The sequence below is a fragment of the Coregonus clupeaformis genome, chromosome 2, assembly GCF_020615455.1.
Source record: "Coregonus clupeaformis isolate EN_2021a chromosome 2, ASM2061545v1, whole genome shotgun sequence".
NCBI classification, from domain to species: domain Eukaryota; kingdom Metazoa; phylum Chordata; class Actinopteri; order Salmoniformes; family Salmonidae; genus Coregonus; species Coregonus clupeaformis.
This window is the reverse complement of record NC_059193.1, coordinates 40,676,955-40,695,467: the sequence shown is the minus strand read 5'-3', so window position 1 is coordinate 40,695,467 and position 18,513 is coordinate 40,676,955. Positions and strand designations below refer to the sequence as shown.

Here is an 18,513-nt window from a genome sequence, read left to right as displayed (position 1 = left end):
GACTGTTGGAAAAGCATTCCAGGTGAAGCTGGTTGAGAGAATGTCATCAAGGCAAAGGGTGGCTATTTGAAGAATCTCAAATATAAAATATATATTGATGGGTTACTACATGATTCCATATGTGTTATTTCATAGTTTTGATGTCTTCAGTATTATTCTACAATGTAAAAAATAGTAAAAATATGAATGAGTAGGTGTGTCCAAACTTTTGACTGGTACTGTACAGTGGGGTAAAAAAGTATTTAGTCAGCCACCAATTGTGCAAGTTCTCCCACTTAAAAAGATGAGAGAGGCCTGTAATTCTCATCATAGGTACACGTCAACTATGACAGACAAATTGAGATTTTTTTTTCCAGAAAGTCACATTGTAGGATTTTTAATGAATTTATTTGCAAATTATGGTGGAAAATAAGTATTTGGTCACCTACAAACAAGCAAGATTTCTGGCTCTCACAGACCTGTAACTTCTTCTTTAAGAGGCTCCTCTGTCCTCCACTCGTTACCTGTATTAATGGCACCTGTTTGAACTTGTTATCAGTATAAAAGACACCTGTCCACAACCTCAAACAGTCACACTCCAAACTCCACTATGGCCAATGCCAAAGAGCTGTCAAAGGACACCAGAAACAAAATTGTAGACCTGCACCAGGCTGGGAAGACTGAATCTGCAATAGGTAAGCAGCTTGGTTTGAAGAAATCAACTGTGGGAGCAATTATTAGGAAATGGAAGACATACAAGACCACTGATAATCTCCCTCGATCTGGGGCTCCACGCAAGATCTCACCCTGTGGGGTCAAAATGATCACAAGAACGGTGAGGAAAAATCCCAGAACCACACGGGGGGACCTAGTGAATGACCTGCAGAGAGCTGGGACCAAAGTAAGAAAGCCTACCATCAGTAACACACTACGCCGCCAGGGACTCAAATCCTGCAGTGCCAGACGTGTCCCCCTGCTTAAGCCAGTACATGTCCAGGCCCGTCTGAAGTTTGCTAGAGTGCATTTGGATGATCCAGAAGAGGATTGGGAGAATGTCATATGGTCAGATGAAACCAAAATATAACTTTTTGGTAAAAACTCAACTCGTCGTGTTTGGAGGACAAAGAATGCTGAGTTGCATCCAAAGAACATCATACCTACTGTGAAGCATGGGGGTGGAAACATCATGCTTTGGGGCTGTTTTTCTGCAAAGGGACCAGGACGACTGATCCGTGTAAAGGAAAGAATGAATGGGGCCATGTATCGTGAGATTTTGAGTGAAAACCTCCTTCCATCAGCAAGGGCATTGAAGATGAAACGTGGCTGGGTCTTTCAGCATGACAATGATCCCAAACACACCGCCCGGGCAACGAAGGAGTGGCTTCGTAAGAAGCATTTCAAGGTCCTGGAGTGGCCTAGCCAGTCTCCAGATCTCAACCCCATAGAAAATCTTTGGAGGGAGTTGAAAGTCTGTGTTGCCCAGCGACAGCCCCAAAACATCACTGCTCTAGAGGAGATCTGCATGGAGGAATGGGCCAAAATACCTGCAACAGTGTGTGAAAACCTTACAGAAAACGTTTGACCTGTGTCATTGCCAACAAAGGGTATATAACAAAGTATTGAGAAACTTTTGTTATTGACCAAATACTTATTTTCCACCATAATTTGCAAATATATTCATAAAAAATCCTACAATGTGATTTTCTGGATTTTTTTTCCTCGTTTTGTCTGTCATAGTTGACGTGTACCTATGATGAAAATTACAGGCTTCTCTCATCTTTTTAAGTGGGAGAACTTGCATAATTGGTGGCTGACTAAATACTTTTTTCCCCCACTGTATATATACAGTATATATACAAAAGTATGTGGACACCCCTTCAAATTAGTGGATTCGGCTATTTCAGACACACCCGTTGCTGACAGGTGTATAAAATCAAGCACAGAGACATGCAATCCACGTAGACAAACATTGGCAGTAGAATTACCTTACTGAAGAGCTCAGTGACATTCAACGTGGCACCGTCACATTTCTGCCCTGCTAGAGCTTCCCTGGTCAACTGTAAGTGCTGTTATTGTGAAGTGGAAAGGTCTAGGAGCAACAGCGGCTCAGCCGCAAAGTGGTAGGCCACACAAGCTCACAGAATGGGACCGCCGAGTGCTGAAGCGCGCGCGCGCGTAGTGAGTAAACATCATCTGTCCTTGGTAGCAACACTCACTACTGAGTTTAAAACTGCCTCTGGAAGCAACGGCAGCACAATAACTGTTCGTTTGGAGCTTCATGAAATGGGTTTGCATGGCCAAGCAGCCGCACACAAGCCTACGATCATCATGCGCAAATCCAAGCGTCGGCTGGAGTGGTGTAAAGCTCGCCGCCTTTGGACACTGGAGCAGTGGAAATGCTTTCTCTGGAGTGATGAATCACGCTTCACCATCTGGCAGTCCCACGGACAAATCTGGGTTTGGCGGATGCCAGGAGAACGCTACCTGCCCGAATGCATAGTGCTAAGTTTGGTGGAGGAGGAATAATAGTCTGGGGCTGTGTGATGGGAATTTCTGTTAAACCTTTATCATGCTTGTGTAATAGAAGCTTTTTCTTTAAGCCTAGTTGTTTAGGCATTAATTCTGAGATTGTTAATATAACTAGATCATATGAGATGGGATTGTGCATGGGTATGGGCCTGTTTCTAACTGTTCTGTGTGTGTAGCATAAGAACCTAGTTTTAGAGAAGTATGTACAGCCCAGAGCTAACAGGTGAGACCTATGGTTTCCTGATAGTCAGAAGGAAAATAACCAGTTCCTCTTCATCTACTGAAGCAAAGTGTTAAATTCTGCGCACTAATGATAAAGCTGTTGTCCTGCCTAAGACCTGTTGCTGGGCAAAAGGTTCAAGCTTCTTTGTGTGTATGTGTGTGTGTTAAACCCCACATATCTAGGCAGACAGCGAAAAACGCTTGCTTGCCTGGTTCGAGAGACCATTAATCTACTTTTGAGGAACTATGTCTGGGAAGATTTCCTGTTGTTTTAACACCTATTGTCCTCAGAATGAGACAACCTATTTCACAGCTGGTCTGTACCCTATACCCCAGCTCTGTCTCATTGTCCAGCACATACACACACCAAGATCACAAGTTTTGTACATGCTTGCAAAAGATGGCTTGCCTATATAAGGTTTCTGTACTCCTCGTGTCATTTGGGCTCTCGTTGACCAGCTCCATTATTGCAATAATTAATAGACAAAGTATGATTGTTTGAAGAAATAACAAAGACTCCCCTCATTGGTTAGAATTTCCACGACAGCTGTTTTTCATGGTTCGGGCTAGGGCCCTTAGTTCCAGTGAAGGGAAATCTTAACGCTACAGCATACAATGACATTCTAGACGATTCTGTGCTTCCAACTTTGTGGCAACAGTTTGGGGAAGGCCCTTTCCTGTTTCAGCATAACAATGCCCCTGTGCACAAAGCGAGGTCCATACAGAAATGGTTTGTTGAGATGGGTGTTGAAGAACTTGACTGGCCTGCACAGAGCCCTGACCTCAATCCCATCAAACACCTTTGGGATGAATTGGAACACCGACTGCATGCCAGGCCTAATTGCCCAACATCAGTGCCCGATCTCACTAATGCTCTTGTGGCTGAATGGAAGCAAGTCCCCGCAGCAATGTTCCAAAATCTAGTAGAAAGCCTTCCCAGAAGAGTGGAGGCTGTTATAGCAGCAAAGGGGGGACCAACTCCATATTAATGCCCATGATTTTGGAATGAGATGTTCGACGAGCAGTTGTCCACATACTTTTGGTCATGTAGTGTATTCGGAAAGTATTCAGACCCCTTCACCTTTTCCACATTTTGTTATGTTACAGCCTTATTCTAAAATTGATTAAATTAAAAATGTTCCCTCATCAATCTACACACAACACCCCATAATGACGAATCAAAAACAGGTTTTTAGACATTTTTGGAAATGTATTACAATTAAAAAACTGAAAATACCTTATTTACATAAGTATTCAGACCCTTTGCTATGAGACTTGAAATTGAGCTCAGGTGCATCCTGTTTCCATTGATCATCCTTCTTAAAGTGGCCAGTGATTTCAATAGGCAGCAGCAGCCTCTAATGTGCTAGTGATGGCTATTTAACAGTCTGATGGCCTTGAGATAGAAGCAGTTTTTCATTCTCTCGGTACCAGCTTTGATGCACCTGTACTGACCTTGCCTTCTGGATGATAGCGGGGTGAACAGGCAGTGGCTCGGGTGGTTGATGTCCTTGATGATCTTTTTGGCCTTCCTATGACATTGGGTGCTGTATGTGTCTTGGAGGGTGGGTAGTTTGCCCCCAGTAATGCGTTCGGCAGACCGCACCACCCTCTGGAGAGCCCTGCGGTTGTGGGAGGTGCAGTTGCCGTACCAGGCGGTGATATTGCATCTGTAAAAGTTAGTGAGGGTTTTAAGAGCTAAGCTGAATTTCTTCAGCCTCCTGAGGTTGAAGAGGCTCTGTTGCGCCTTCTTCACCACACTGTCTGCGTGGGTGGACCATTTCAGTTTGTCTGTGATGTGTACGCCAAGGAACTTGAAGCTTTCCACCTTCTCCACTGCGGTCCCGTCGATGTGGATAGGGGGGTGCACCCTCTGCTGTTTCCTGAAGTCCACGATCATCTCCTTTGTTTTGTTGATGTTGAGTGAGAAGTAATTTTCCTGGCACCACACTCCCAGAGCCCTCACGTCCTCCCTGTAGGCGGTCTCGTCATTGTTGGTAATCAAGCCTACTACTGTTGTGTCGTCTGCAAACTTGATGATTGAGTTGGAGGCGTGCTTTGCCAGGGAGTACAGGAGGGGGCTGAGCATGCACCCTTGTTGGGACCCAGTGTTGTGGATCAGCGAAGTGGAGATGTTGTTTCCTACCTTCACCACCTGGGGGTGGCACGTCAGGAAGTCCAGGACCCAGTTGCACAGGGCGGAGTTAAGACCCAGGGCCTCGAGCTTAATGATGAGCTTGGAGGGTACTATGGTGTTGAAAGCTGAGCTATAGTCAATGAACAGCATTCTTACATAAGTATTCCTCTTGTCCAGATGGGATAGGCCAGTGTGCAGTGTGATGGCGATTGCATCGTCTGTGGGTCTATTGGGGCGGTAAGCAAATTGAAGTGGGTCTAGGGTGACAGGTAAGGTAGAGGTGATATGATCCTTGACTAGTCTCTCAAAGCACTTCTTGATGACAGAGGTGAGTGCTACAGGGCGAAAGTCATTTAGTTCAGTTACCTTTGCTTTCTTGGATACAGGAACAATGGTGGCCATCTTGAAGAATGTGGGAACAGCAGACTGGGAAAGGGAGAGATTGAATATGTCCGTAAACACACCAGCCAGCTGGTCTGCGCATGCTCTGAGGACGAGGCTAGGGATGCCGTCTGGGCCGGCAGCCTTGCGGGGGTTAACAATGCTTAAATGTCTTAATCACGTCGGCCATGGAGAAGGAGAGGCCACAGTCCTTGGTAGTGGGCCTCGTCAGTGGCACTGTGTTATCCTCAAAGCGGGCGAAGGAGGTGTTTAGCTTATCTGGAAGCGAGACGTCGGTGTCAGCGACATGGCTGGTTTTCCTTTTGTAGTCCGTAATTGTCTGTAGATCCTGCCACATACGTCTCGTGTCTGAGCCGTTGAATTGCGACTCCACTTTGTTTCTATACTGATGTTTTGCCAGTTTAATTGCCTTTGGAGTGAGTAGCTCCAAATTCCCAGTCACCTTGCCATGGTTGAATGCGGTGGTTCGCGCTTTCAGATTTGCGCGAATGCTGCCATCTATCTACGGTTTCTGGTTAGGGTAGGTTTTAATAGTCACAGTGGGCACAACATCTCCTATACACTTCCTGATAAACTCAGTCACCGTTTCAGTGTATACGTCTAAATTATTTTCAGAAGCTACCCGGAACATATCCCAGTCCGCGTGATCAAAACAATCTTGAAGCGTGGATTCCAATTGGTCAGACCAGCGTTGAATAGTCCTTAGCACCTGTTTGAGTTTCTGCCTATAGGAAGGGAGAAGCAAAATGGGAGTCTTGGTCAGATTTGCCGAAAGGAGGGCGGGGGAGGGCCTTATAACCATCCCGGAAGTTCGAATAGCAATGGTCGAGGATTTTAGCAGCTTGAGTAAAAAAGTCGATATGTTGATAGAACTTCGGCAGCCTAGTCCTCAAATTTGCTTTGTTAAAATCCCTGGCTACAATAAATGCAGCCTCAGGATATGTGGTTTCCAGTTTGCATAAGGTCCAGTGAAGTTCTTTGAGGGCCGTCGTGGTATCGGCTTGAGGGGGGATATACACGGCTGTGACTATAACCAAAGAAAATTATCTTGGGAGATAATACGGTCGGCATTTGATTGTGAGATATTCTAGGTCGGGTGAACAGAAGGACTCAAGTTCCTGTATGTTACTACAATTACACCATGAGTCGTTAATCATGAAACACACACCTCCGCCCTTCTGCTTCCCGGAGAGATATTTATTCCTGTCTGCGCGATGAACTGAGAACCCATCTGGCTGGACCGATTCCGACAGAATATCCCAAGAGAGCCATGTTTCCGTGAAACAGAGTATGTTACAGGCCTTTATGTCTCTCTGGAAAGAAATCCTTGCCCGTAGTTCGTCGAGCTTGTTAACCAAAGACTGAACATTTTCTTTATTTTTTTATTTAACCTTTATTTAACCAGGTAAGCCAGTTGAGAACACGTTCTCATTTACAACTGCGACCTGGCCAAGATAAAGCAAATCAGTGCGATAAAAACAACAACACAGAGTTACATATGGGGTAAAACAAAACATAAAGTCAAAAAATACAACAGAAAATATATTTACAGTGTGTGCAAATGTAGCAAGTTATAGAGGTAAGGCAATAAATAGGCTATAGTGTAAAATAATTAAAATTAGTATTAACACTGGAATGATAGATGTGCAAGAGATTATGTGCAAATAGAGATACTGGGGTGCAAATGAGCAAAATAAATAACAATATGGGGATGAGGTAGTTGGGTGGGCTAATTTCAGATGGGCTGTGTATAGGTGCAGTGATCGGTAAGGTGCTCTGACAACTGATGCTTAAAGTAAGTGAGGGAGATAAGAGTCTCCAGGTTCAGAGATTTTTGCAATTCGTTCCAGTCATTGGCAGCAGAGAACTGGAAGGAATGGCGGCAAAAGGAGGTGTTGGCATTGGGGATGACCAGTGAGATATACCTGCTGGAGCGCATACTATGGGTGGGTGTTGCTATGGTGACCAATGAGCTAAGATAAGGCGGGGATTTGCCTAGCAGTGATTTATAGATGGCCTGGAGCCAGTGGGTTTGGCGACGAATTTGTAGTGAGGACCAGCCAACAAGAGCGTACAGGTCACAGTGGTGGGTAGTATAAAACGGATGGCACTGTGATAGACTACATCCAATTTGCTGAGTAGAGTGTAGGAGGCTATTTTGTAAATGACATCGCCGAAGTCAAGGATCGGTAGGATAGTCAGTTTTACGAGGGCATGTTTGGCAGCATGAGTGAAGGAGGCTTTGTTGCGAAATAGGAAGCCGATTCTAGATTTAACTTTGGATTGGAGATTCTTAATGTGTGTCTGGAAGGAGAGTTTACAGTCTAACCAGACACCTAAGTATTTGTAGTTGTCCACATACTCTATGTCAGACCCGTCGAGAGTAGTGATTCTAGTCGGGTGCGCGGGTGCCAGCAGCGTTCGATTGAAGAGCATGCATTTAGTTTTACTAGTGTTTAAGAGCAGTTGGAGGCTACTGAAGGAGTGTTGTATGGCATTGAAGCTTGTTTGGAGGTTTGTTAACACAGTGTCCAATGAAGGGCCAGATGTATACAAAATGGTGTCGTTTGCGTAGAGGTGGATCTGAGAGTCACCAGCAGCAAGAGCGACATCATTGATATACACAGAGAAAAGAGTCGGCCCAAGAATTTAACCCTGTTGCATCCCCATAGAGACTGCCATAGGTCCAGACAACAGGCCCTCCGATTTGACACATTGAACTCTATCTGAGAAGTAGTTGGTGAACCAGGCGAGGCAGTCATTTGAGAAACCAAGGCTATTTAGTCTGCCAATAAGAATGCGGTGGTTGACAGAGTCGAAAGCCTTGGCCAGGTCGATGAAGACGGCTGCACAGTACTGTCTATTATCGATCGCGGTTATAATATCGTTTAGGACCTTGAGCGTGGCTGAGGTGCACCCATGACCAGCTCGGAAACCGGATTGCATAGCGGAGAAGGTACGGTGGGATTCGAAATGGTCGGTGATCTGTTTGTTAACTTGGCTTTCAAAAACTTTCGAAAGGCAGGGCAGGATGGATATAGGTCTGTAACAGTTTGGATCTAGAGTGTCACCCACTTTGAAAAGGGGGATGGCCGCGGCAGCATTCCAATCTCTGGGGATCTCAGACGTTACGAGAGAGAGGTTGAACAGGCTAGTAATAGGGGTTGCGACAATTTCGCCGGCAAGTTTTAGAAAGTAAGGGTCCAGATTTTCTAGCCCAGATGATTTGTAGGGGTCCAGATTTTGCAGCTCTTTCAGAACATCAGCTGTCTGAATTTGTGTGAAGGAGAATCTGGGGGGGCATGGGCAAGTTGCAATGGAGGGTGCAGAGCTGGTGGCCAGGGTAGTGGTAGCCAGGTGGAAAGCTGTCACGCCCTGGCTCTGGGGACACTGTTATGTTGAGCCAGGGTGTGTAGATCTAGGTACTCTATTTCTATGTTGGCCTGAGTGACTCCCAATCAGAGGCAACGAGTGTCAGCTGTTTGCTGGTTGTCTCTGATTGGGAGCCATATTTAAACTGTCGGTTTTTCCTTTGTTTTTGTGGGTTCTTGTTTCAAGTTGGTTGTGTTTGACCGTGAACTGTCACGTTACCATCTTTGTTGTTTTGATCGTGTTTCGCTCAATAAAGAGTATGTTTGCCTGCAACGCTGCGCCTTGGTCCTCATCTGTTCCTGACGATCGTGACAGAAGAACCCACCAAGACAGGACCAAGCAGCGTGAAGAGCAGAGAGGTTGGTCTATGGAGCAGTGGAGTAAGAGTCTCGACTGGGCCAAGCCAAGTGAGGAGCAGAAAGGTTGGACTTTGAAGCAGTGGAGTGAGTGTCTGGCTAGAGACATGGAGGCCTGGTCCAAGAGGAGAGCCGCCCAGAAATTCTTTAGGGGGGGGCTCACGACGTGGACGTCGGGGCAGCAGGAGGCCGCGATAGAGCGGTCCAGCGGGTCGGCAGAGGAGGCCGCCAGGTTACGGGGGCCACTGGTGTTAAAGGGGAAGGAAAGTGTAGAGGCACGGCGAGAGGTACTGGGGTGTGTTACCAGTCCGGTCCGGCCCGTTCCAGATCCCGAGGTAGAGCCAGTGGTGTGTGTCCCCAGTACGGTCCGGCCTGTCCCTGCTCCACGCACCAAGCCTACGGTGTGCGTCGCCAGCCCAGTCCGGCCTGTCCCTGCTCCACGCACCAAGCCTACGGTGTGCGTCGCCAGCCCTGTAAAGCCCGTTCCGGCTCCACGCACCAAGCCAGGGGTGCGCATCGTCAGCCCGGTCCGGTCCATTCCTGCTCCACGCACCAAGCCAGGGGTGCGTATCGTCAGCCCGGTCCGGCCAGTTGCTACTCCACGCACCAAGCCAGGGGTGCGCATCGTCAGCCCGGTCCGGCCAGTTGCTACTCCACGCACCAAGCCAGGGGTGCGCATCGTCAGCCCGGTCCGGTCCATTCCTGCTCCACGCACCAAGCCAGGGGTGTGTATCGTCAGCCCGGTCCGGCCAGTTGCTACTCCACGCACCAAGCCAGGGGTGCGCATCGTCAGCCCGGTCCGGTCCATTCCTGCTCCACGCACCAAGCCAGGGTGTGTATCGTCAGCCCGGTCCGGCCAGTTGCTACTCCACGCACCAAGCCAGGGGTGCGCATCGTCACCCGGTCCGGTCCGTTCCTGCTCCACGCACCAAGCCAGGGGTGCGTGTCGTCAGTCCGGCTCCGGCCAGCAGGGCCAGACCGGACCAGGGTACTTTGGGGGTTGGAGAGGGAGTGGGGATCAGGCCTGGAGCCGGATCCGCCGCCAAGGCGGAGTGCCCACCCGGTCCCTCCCCTGTGGTATTTAGTTGGCGCGGTCGGAGTCCGCGCCTTTAGGGGGGGGTACTGTCACGCCCTGGCTCTGGGGACACTGTTATGTTGAGCCAGGGTGTGTAGATCTAGGTACTCTATTTCTATGTTGGCCTGAGTGACTCCCAATCAGAGGCAACGAGTGTCAGCTGTTTGCTGGTTGTCTCTGATTGGGAGCCATATTTAAACTGTCGGTTTTTCCTTTGTTTTTGTGGGTTCTTGTTTCAAGTTGGTTGTGTTTGACCGTGAACTGTCACGTTACCGTCTTTGTTGTTTTGATCGTGTTTCGCTCAATAAAGAGTATGTTTGCCTGCAACGCTGCGCCTTGGTCCTCATCGGTTCCTGACGATCGTGACAAAAGCATGGCCAGCCATAGCAAAATGCTTGTTGAAATTCTCAGGGTTGGCGGAGTGTGCTAACGCAGTGAATAACTCTAACTTAGGAAGGAGCCTTCTGATGTTAACGTGCAGAAAACCAAGGCTTTTACGGTTACAGAAGTCAACAAATGATAGCTCCTGGGGAGTAGGAGTGATACTGGGGGCTGCAGGGCCTGGGTTAGCCTCTACATCACCAGAGGAACAGAGGAGGAGTAGAATAAGGATACGGCTAAAGGCTTTAAGAACTGGTATTCTAGTGCGTTGGGTACAGAGAATAAAGGGGGCAGATTTCCGGGCGTTGTAGAAAAGATTCAGGGCATTATGTACAGACAAGGATATGGAAGGATATGAGTACAGTGGAGGTAAACCTAAGCGTTGGGTAACAATGAAAGAGATAGCATCACTGGAGGCACCAATTGAGCCGGTCTCGGCGTGTATGGGGGGTGGAACAAAGGAACTATTTGAGGCAGTTTGAGAGGGACTTGGGGTTCTACAGTGAAATTGTATAATAAGAACTAACTGGAACAGCAATAGACAAGGCATATTGACATGGGAGAGAGGCATAAAGCAATAACAGGTGTTATTAGAGAGAGCTAAGACAACAACTGGTAATGGCGATAAAGTTTGGGCTGAGGCTAAACAGAATAAACAGGACAGGGTACCGTGTAAAGGAACAGTCCAGCAGGCATCAGCTGTGCAGCTGAGTGATCATAAGGTCCAGTGAACAGCAATATGTGAGTCTGAGAGCAGTTCAAATTGGTGCTTCAGCACAGCGAGCAGGAAGCACGGTTGTAGTTTGCATGTGCTAGCGGGCCGGGGCTAGCAGATGGATCTTCGTGGTCGTCACAACGGGAAGCCTGTTGAAACCACAGACGATTACGTCGGCAGACCAGTCGTGATGGATCGGCAGGGCTCCGTGTCGACTCTAGGAGGTCCCGTCCGGTTGACAGAGAGGTAGATAGCCGGGAGATGTGCCTGACTCAAGGCTAGCTCAAGGCTGATTAGCCAACAACAACGTTCATTTGGTTGCAGCTAGCTAGTTGCGATTATCCAGTGTTAAAGGTCCAGTGATTCAGTGATTCCGGCAGAAAATCTGGGTCGATAACTCGCTGTGCAGACAGTGCAGACTGGCCGATAATAGTCCAGGCTAGAGCTGGCTGGTAGGTAGTGCAGGCCACGGACAATGGAGAAAAGCCGCTAACGGTGGCTAATAGCAAGTAGCTAGTTAGCTGGTTAGCTGGCTACTCCCGTCCGGTAGACAGAGAGGTAGATAGCCGGGGCTAGCTCAAGGCTAACTGGTGCTATGGGGGCAGTGGTGATTAGCCTACAACATTAGCGAGTAGAAACTTGGAAGCGGTGGGTGGTGTGCGTGCCTTCTAAGTAGAACCAGCAGGCCGCTCCGAGTGCCTCTCCTCCGCCGGTGATGTTTTGGGTCAGTCGCTGGAATCAGTTCAGTTGCCCTGGGGAGAGCAAACAAAGGATCTGCTTCGGGGAAGTTGTATTCCTGTTCGTAATGCTGGTGAGTTACCGCCGCTCTGATATCCAATAGTTTCCCCCAGCTGTATGTAATGATGCAAAACACTTTCTGAGCTAATAATGTTTACATATCTTGCACTACTCATCTCATATGTATATACTGTTTTCTATTCTATAATATTCTACTGTATCTTAGTCCATGCCGCTCTGTCATTGCTTGTCCATATATGTATATATTCTTACATTTCATTCCTTACTAGATTTGTGTGTATTGGGTATATGTTGTGAAATTGTTAGATATTACTTGTTAGATATAACTGCACTGTCGGAGCTAGAAGCACATGCATTTCGCTACACCCGCAATAACATCTGCTAAACACGTGTTTGTGACAAATACAATTAGATTTGATTTGATCTGTTTCTGATTTGTCATTATGAGGGAAAAAATAATTGTATCCATTTTAGAATAAGGCTGTAACGTAACAAAATTTTGAAAAAGTGAAGGGGTCTGAATACTTTCCGAATGCACTGTATATAAAAAGATTACCCCAAAATACACTAGTATCCCTATAACTATAACCAGATGAAATGGTGGGTCTACAGGTGCCATTAACTTACCTCTGGGGTGAAGTTTCCCCCTAGGTACAGAGCTAGGATTGGCTTCACTTCCCCAATCCTAACCTTAATGATTAGTGGGGGAAATGTTACATTTACCCAAGATCAGCATCTAGGGGCAACTTCACTACACCAGTGACTCACCTCGATCTCTTGATAAGAGCTGTTGATCATGGCGATCAGCATGTTGAGCAACACCACCACCATGGTCACATTGTAGATTCCATAGAGCACATAGCCGATGTTCTCGATGAACTTGTGGTTGTACTTGAGCACCACGGAGGACACCTCAGACAGTCCAAATATAGACCAGAACAGAGTCTTGAAGCTCTCCTCCACCCTGTTGTGACAAGGAAGGAAGGGGATAAGAAAGTTACAGGACAGGCTGATCAGATTGGGGGTTTCTATTTCGTGGTTAAACTACATTTAGCTTTTGCCCAAAGTGACAGGCGATAAAGTGCTGCTTCAAATAAAGTGTGCTCATGTGTAGCCTAACTTATAAGGGGCAAACATGTAGCTGTATGATGTGTGGGGAATGAACCAAATATCTTAGTATGTCTTGCTTAATACTAAAATTAGATGACTGCATCATCCTGTGTTATAGTATTCTGTTTGCCAAAGTCCCTGTTTGCCAAACATTTATAACGAGATTGAAGGACAGCTTCGTGAGAATTGTTGCCATGAAATTATATATTTTTATTTCAGGTGATGTTGCTGTATTTTATATTTTGTGTAATATGATTTCCACAGATGTCCTTGGTAAGGGCAGAAATGACCATTGTGACTCCTGGCAATGTTAGATGTGTGTGTGTTCCATTTATGCCAAGGCAACTTGGCTAATTACATTTTAGTCATTTAGCAGACGCTCTTATCCAGAGCGACTTACAGTTAGTGAGTGCATACATTTTTCATACTGGCCCCCCGTGGGAAACGAACCCACAACCCTGGCGTTGCAAGCGCCATGCTCTACCAACTGAGCTACACGGGGCCCTAATGAAATTCAATATGGACACTAAGACAATTCAGGAAAACAATAACCATAACAATGGGAAGGATTTCATTTTCTCAGCCTCAGCTTGGAAAGAGTAACCTTGGCGGTAATCCACTCCAGTGTGAAATTAGTTATTTTTGCTGAGCTGCCACAAGCTCGGCGGTGCCTTTTCCAATTCAGTTTTGAGGAACTCTTAGAAAGGGAGTCCAAGGTGGGCCATTTTCAACTTGATTCTGCACTACAATGACTGAGTCGATAGACTGAGTGAGCTAGCACTGCATGAATGGGCTCAATAGAGGAAGAAAAGAGCTCCCTACATGAATGGAGAACTCATTTGTTGAATTTTTTAAAAAATTTGTTTAATGTAGATAGGTCCCAGGCAGTCTTACTTTATAAATGTGTACCAATCTTATTCTCTAGTCTTATGTTTTAGAAGTGTATTCATTTTAGGGGCTTTGGGGACAAAACAGTATGGTTGAATGTGTACAAAGCCTCCCTACTGACTGTCAGTCCATACACAGTAACTGTGTACGGAGTAGTTCCTGTCACTGACTCCAGACCTCCCTGAGTGACCATCAATTAAGGTTCTCTTATGTGGTGAGTAAGTCTGTCCCCATAAGTATCTCCCCATACGTCTATTCCAATAAGTGTCCTCTATACACAAGTGTCCTCTATATGTCTGCTATATCACTCACGTGGTGAAGGCCGGGTTGACCTTGGCACCCAAGTAGTAAGAATAGAGGATGAACATGCCGATCATGAACGCCAGGAAGACCATGATGAACAGGACCATAAACTTGAAGATGTCTTTGACCGTGCGGCCCAGGGAGATCTGGAGTGGTCCAAAGCTCTCATTAGCCGGCAGAATGTAGGCAATGCGTGTGAAGCTCAGCACCACAGCGATGGCGTACAGTCCTTCTGAGATCAGCTGGGGGTCCGACGGCAGCCATTTGTCCCTTGCTACGTGGAAGAATGGGCAACAGTCAGTCGTTTTCTTATCACTCACAGTAACATGTACAATGTGTTTAATGCATTGTGCTATATGACTGTTCTACACAATGGTTGGGTTACACTTTGTTTTACAGTCCGACTAGGTCTTTGTGGGCTTTGAAGTAACACAGCAAATTGTAATTATATAATAATTCCCCTAAAAGTAGTCTTTTGTTTCTTTAGGATTCATCAACACAAGCATCAATACATATAATTTCTCAGTAAACCTCGTAATTTCTCAGTAAATATCAGGTAAAACTAAATGAAACAGGACTATAAAATAAAATGCTACCACTATTTGCATAGGCCACTTATGCTCTCAATGTCAAATTAAAAACAGGTGTTTGTGTGATTTTAAATGTTGCCCTTTTGCATGTTCTAATGATATATCTAATGATCCTTTTTCTCCCTTCTGTGTGCAGTGTACCAGGTGGATGATGTTGCACTTAAAATAATTATGTACGTGTATCTCACTGTGCACAATTAGACAATTAGAGCTTAACCTGTGTTAATAATCTAATGATTCTTGAGATTAGTGTGCCTGCCCTTAAGCATAATCATTGATAACACCGTTACACGTCTTGCAGGGCAAGTGGTTAGGAAAAATTAGTATTGACATTTGTGGTGGTATTTGTAGATGTGTGTAAGATGCCTACTTGTCTCAACTGTATCACGGGTATAAGAAGATGGCGCTGCAGTGGATAGCTGCCGTCTTACGGCTCCTGACGAATTCTGCTATAAAAAAATTGTTAAACCTGCTGATCTTACATTTTTTGGTACATAATGTTTCTCGCCATCATTTTATATGACCGAAAACTGCTTCTGGACATCAGAACAGCGATCATTAACCTCGATTTGATGACGATTTCTACTTCAACGAGTTGACAGCTTTGGACATTTTGCTTACCACGGACCAGGCCCTGATCCATGGGACTCGGAAGAGGAAGCAGCGGCGAAAGAGAGGCAAGCAAGGTGGTGTCTTGACGAGACTACGTCGGCGAGCAAGTAGACCACCATTGACCTCTGTTTTGTTGGCGAACATGCAGTCACTGGAGAACAAACTGGATGAGCTCCATTCGAGACAATCCTATCAACGGGACCTGAAAAAACTGTAATATCCTATGTTTCTCAGTCGTGGCTGAACGAGGACATGGATATACAACTCGCTGGTTTTTCTATGCATCGTCATGATCAGACGTCAGACTTGGGTAAGGCGAGAGGGGGAGGGATGCGTGATCTCTAATGTTAAGGAAGCCTACAGTTTTTGCTTGCCTGAGTTAGAATACCTCATGATAAACTCCAGACCATACTATTTAACAAGAGACTTTCCATCTATATTTTTCGTAGATGTCTATTTACCACCACAAACCAATGCTAGCACTAACACCACACTCAACGAGCTGTTTAGGGCCATAAACAAACAAGAAAATGCACAGTCAGAGGCCGCGTTTTAATGCAAGAAAACTGAAATACGTTTGACCAGATTTTTACAAGCATGTCACCTGTGCAAATAGAGGCAACACAACTCTAAATCACCTTTACTCCACACTCAGAAACGCATACAAGGCCCTCCCTCGCCCTCCTTTTGGGAAATCAGACCCTAACTCTATCCTCCTGATTCCTGCTTACAAGCAAAAGCTCAAACAGGAAGTACCAGTGATGCGCTCAGTACGGAAGTGGTCTGAGGAAGCGGATGCTAAGCTACAGGACTATGTTGCTGGCACAGAATGGAATATGTTCCGGGATTCATACGATAACATTGAGGAGTTTTACCACATCAGTTACCGGCTTCATTAATAAGTGCATCGACGACGTTGTCTTCACAGTGACCGTATGTACAGTTGAAGTCGGAAGTTTACATACACTTAGGTTGGAGTCATTAAAACTAGTTTTTCAACCACTCCACACATTTCTTGTTAACAAACTATAGTTTTGGCAAGTCGGTTAGGACATGTACTTTGTGCATGACACAAGTAATTTTTCCAACAATTGTTTACAGACAGATTATTTCACTTATAATTCACTGTATCACAATTCCAGTGGGTCAGAGGTTTACATACACTAAGTTGACTGTGCCTTTAAACAGCTTGGAAAATTCCAGAAAATGATGTCATGGCTTTAGAAGTTTCTGATAGGCTAATTGACATAATTTGAGTCAATTGGAGGTGTACCTGTGGATGTATTTCAAGGCCTACCTTCAAAATCAGTGCCTCTTTGCTTGACATCATGGGAAAATGAAAATAAATCAGCCAAGACCTCAGAAAAAAATGTGTAGACCTCCACAAGTCTGGTTCATCATTGGGAGCAATTTCCAAACACCTGAAGGTACCACGTTCATCTGTACAAACAATAGTATGCAAGTATAAACACCATGGGACCATGCAGCCGTCATACCGCTCAAGAAGGAGACGTGCTCTGTCTCCTAGAGATGAACCTACTTTGGTGCGAAAAGTGCAAATCAATCCCAGAACAACAGCAAAGGACCTTGTGAAGATGCTGGAGGAAACCGCTCAGCAAGGAAGAAGCCACTGCTCCAAAACCGCCATAAAAAAGACAGACTACGGTTTGCAACTGCACTTGGGGACAAAGATCGCACTTTTTGGAGGAATGTCCTCTGGTCTGATGAAACAAAAATAGAACTGTTTGGCCATAATGACCTTCGTTATGTTTGGAGGAAAAAGGGAGTCTTGCAAGCCGAAGAACACCATCCCAACCGTGAAGCACGGGGGTGGCAGCTTCATGCTGTGGGGGTGCTTTGCTGCAGGAGGGGATGGTGCACTTCACAAAATAGATGGCATCATGAGGAAGGAAAATTATGTGGATATATTGAAGCAACATCTCAAGACATCAGTCAGGAAGTTAAAGCTTGGTCGCAAATGGGTCTTCCAAATGAACAATGACCCCAAGCATACTTCCAAAGTTGTGGCAAAATGGCTTAAGGACAACAAAGTCAAGGTATTGGAGTGGCCATCACAAAGCCCTGACCTCAATCCTATAGAACATTTGTGGGCAGAACTGAAAAAACGTTTGCGAGCAAGGAGGCCTACAAACCTGACTCAGTTACACCAGCTCGGTCAGGAGGAATGGGCCAAAATTCACCAAACTTATTGTGGGAAGCTGCTGGAAGGCTACCCGAAATGTTTGACCCAAGTTAAACAATTTAAAGGCAATGCTACCAAATACTAATTGAGTGTATGTAAACTTCTGACCCACTGGGAATGTGATGAAAGAAATAAAAGCTGAAATAAATCATTCTCTCTACTATTATTCTGACATTTCACATTCTTAAAATAAAGTGGTAATCATAACTGACCTAAGACAGGGAATTTTTACTAGAATTAAATGTCAGGAATTGTGAAAAACTGAGTTTAAATGTATTTGGCTAAGGTGTATGTAAACTTCCGACTTCAACTGTACATACCCCAACCAGAAGCCATGGATTACAGGCAACATCCGCACTGAGCGAAAGGCTAGAGCTGCCACTTTCAAGGAGCGGGACATTCATCCAAAGCTTATAAGAAATCCCGCTACACCCTCCGACGAGCCATCAAACAGGCAAAGCATCAATACAGGACTAAGATCGAATCCTACTACGCCGGCTCTGATGCTCGACGGATGAGGCAGGGCTTGTAAATTATCATGGATTATAAAGGGAAACCCAGCCGTGAGCTGCCCAGCGACATGAGTCTATCAGACGAGCTAAAAGCCTTATATGCTCCTTCGAGGCATGCAACACTGAACCATGCATGAGAACACCAGCTGTTCCGGATGACTGTGTGATCTCGCTCTAAGTAGCGAGTAAGACCTTTAAACAGGTTAACATTCACAAGGCCGCGGGGCCAGACGGAATACCAGGACGCGTACTCTGATCATGCACTGACCAGCTGGCAAGTGTCTTCACTGACATTTTCAACCATCTCTGAAATGGTCTGTAATACCAACTTGTTTCAAACAGACCACCATAGTCCCCATGCCCAAGAA

At 45.9% G+C, this 18,513-nt stretch overlaps 1 protein-coding gene across 2 annotated transcripts in view; it reads right to left on the bottom strand.

The window, feature by feature from the left end:
* LOC121535236 (short transient receptor potential channel 3-like) overlaps positions 1 to 18,513 on the bottom strand; it is a 105,614-nt gene that overhangs the window by 17,878 nt on the left and 69,223 nt on the right. For both annotated transcript variants that reach the window (XM_041842111.2, XM_041842101.2), the window contains 2 exons: positions 14,238 to 14,502; positions 12,696 to 12,891 (listed from right to left, as the gene is read on the bottom strand). In XM_041842111.2, the coding sequence (XP_041698045.2) occupies positions 12,696 to 12,891; positions 14,238 to 14,502 (461 nt within the window). The remainder of the gene's footprint in view (positions 1 to 12,695; positions 12,892 to 14,237; positions 14,503 to 18,513) is intronic.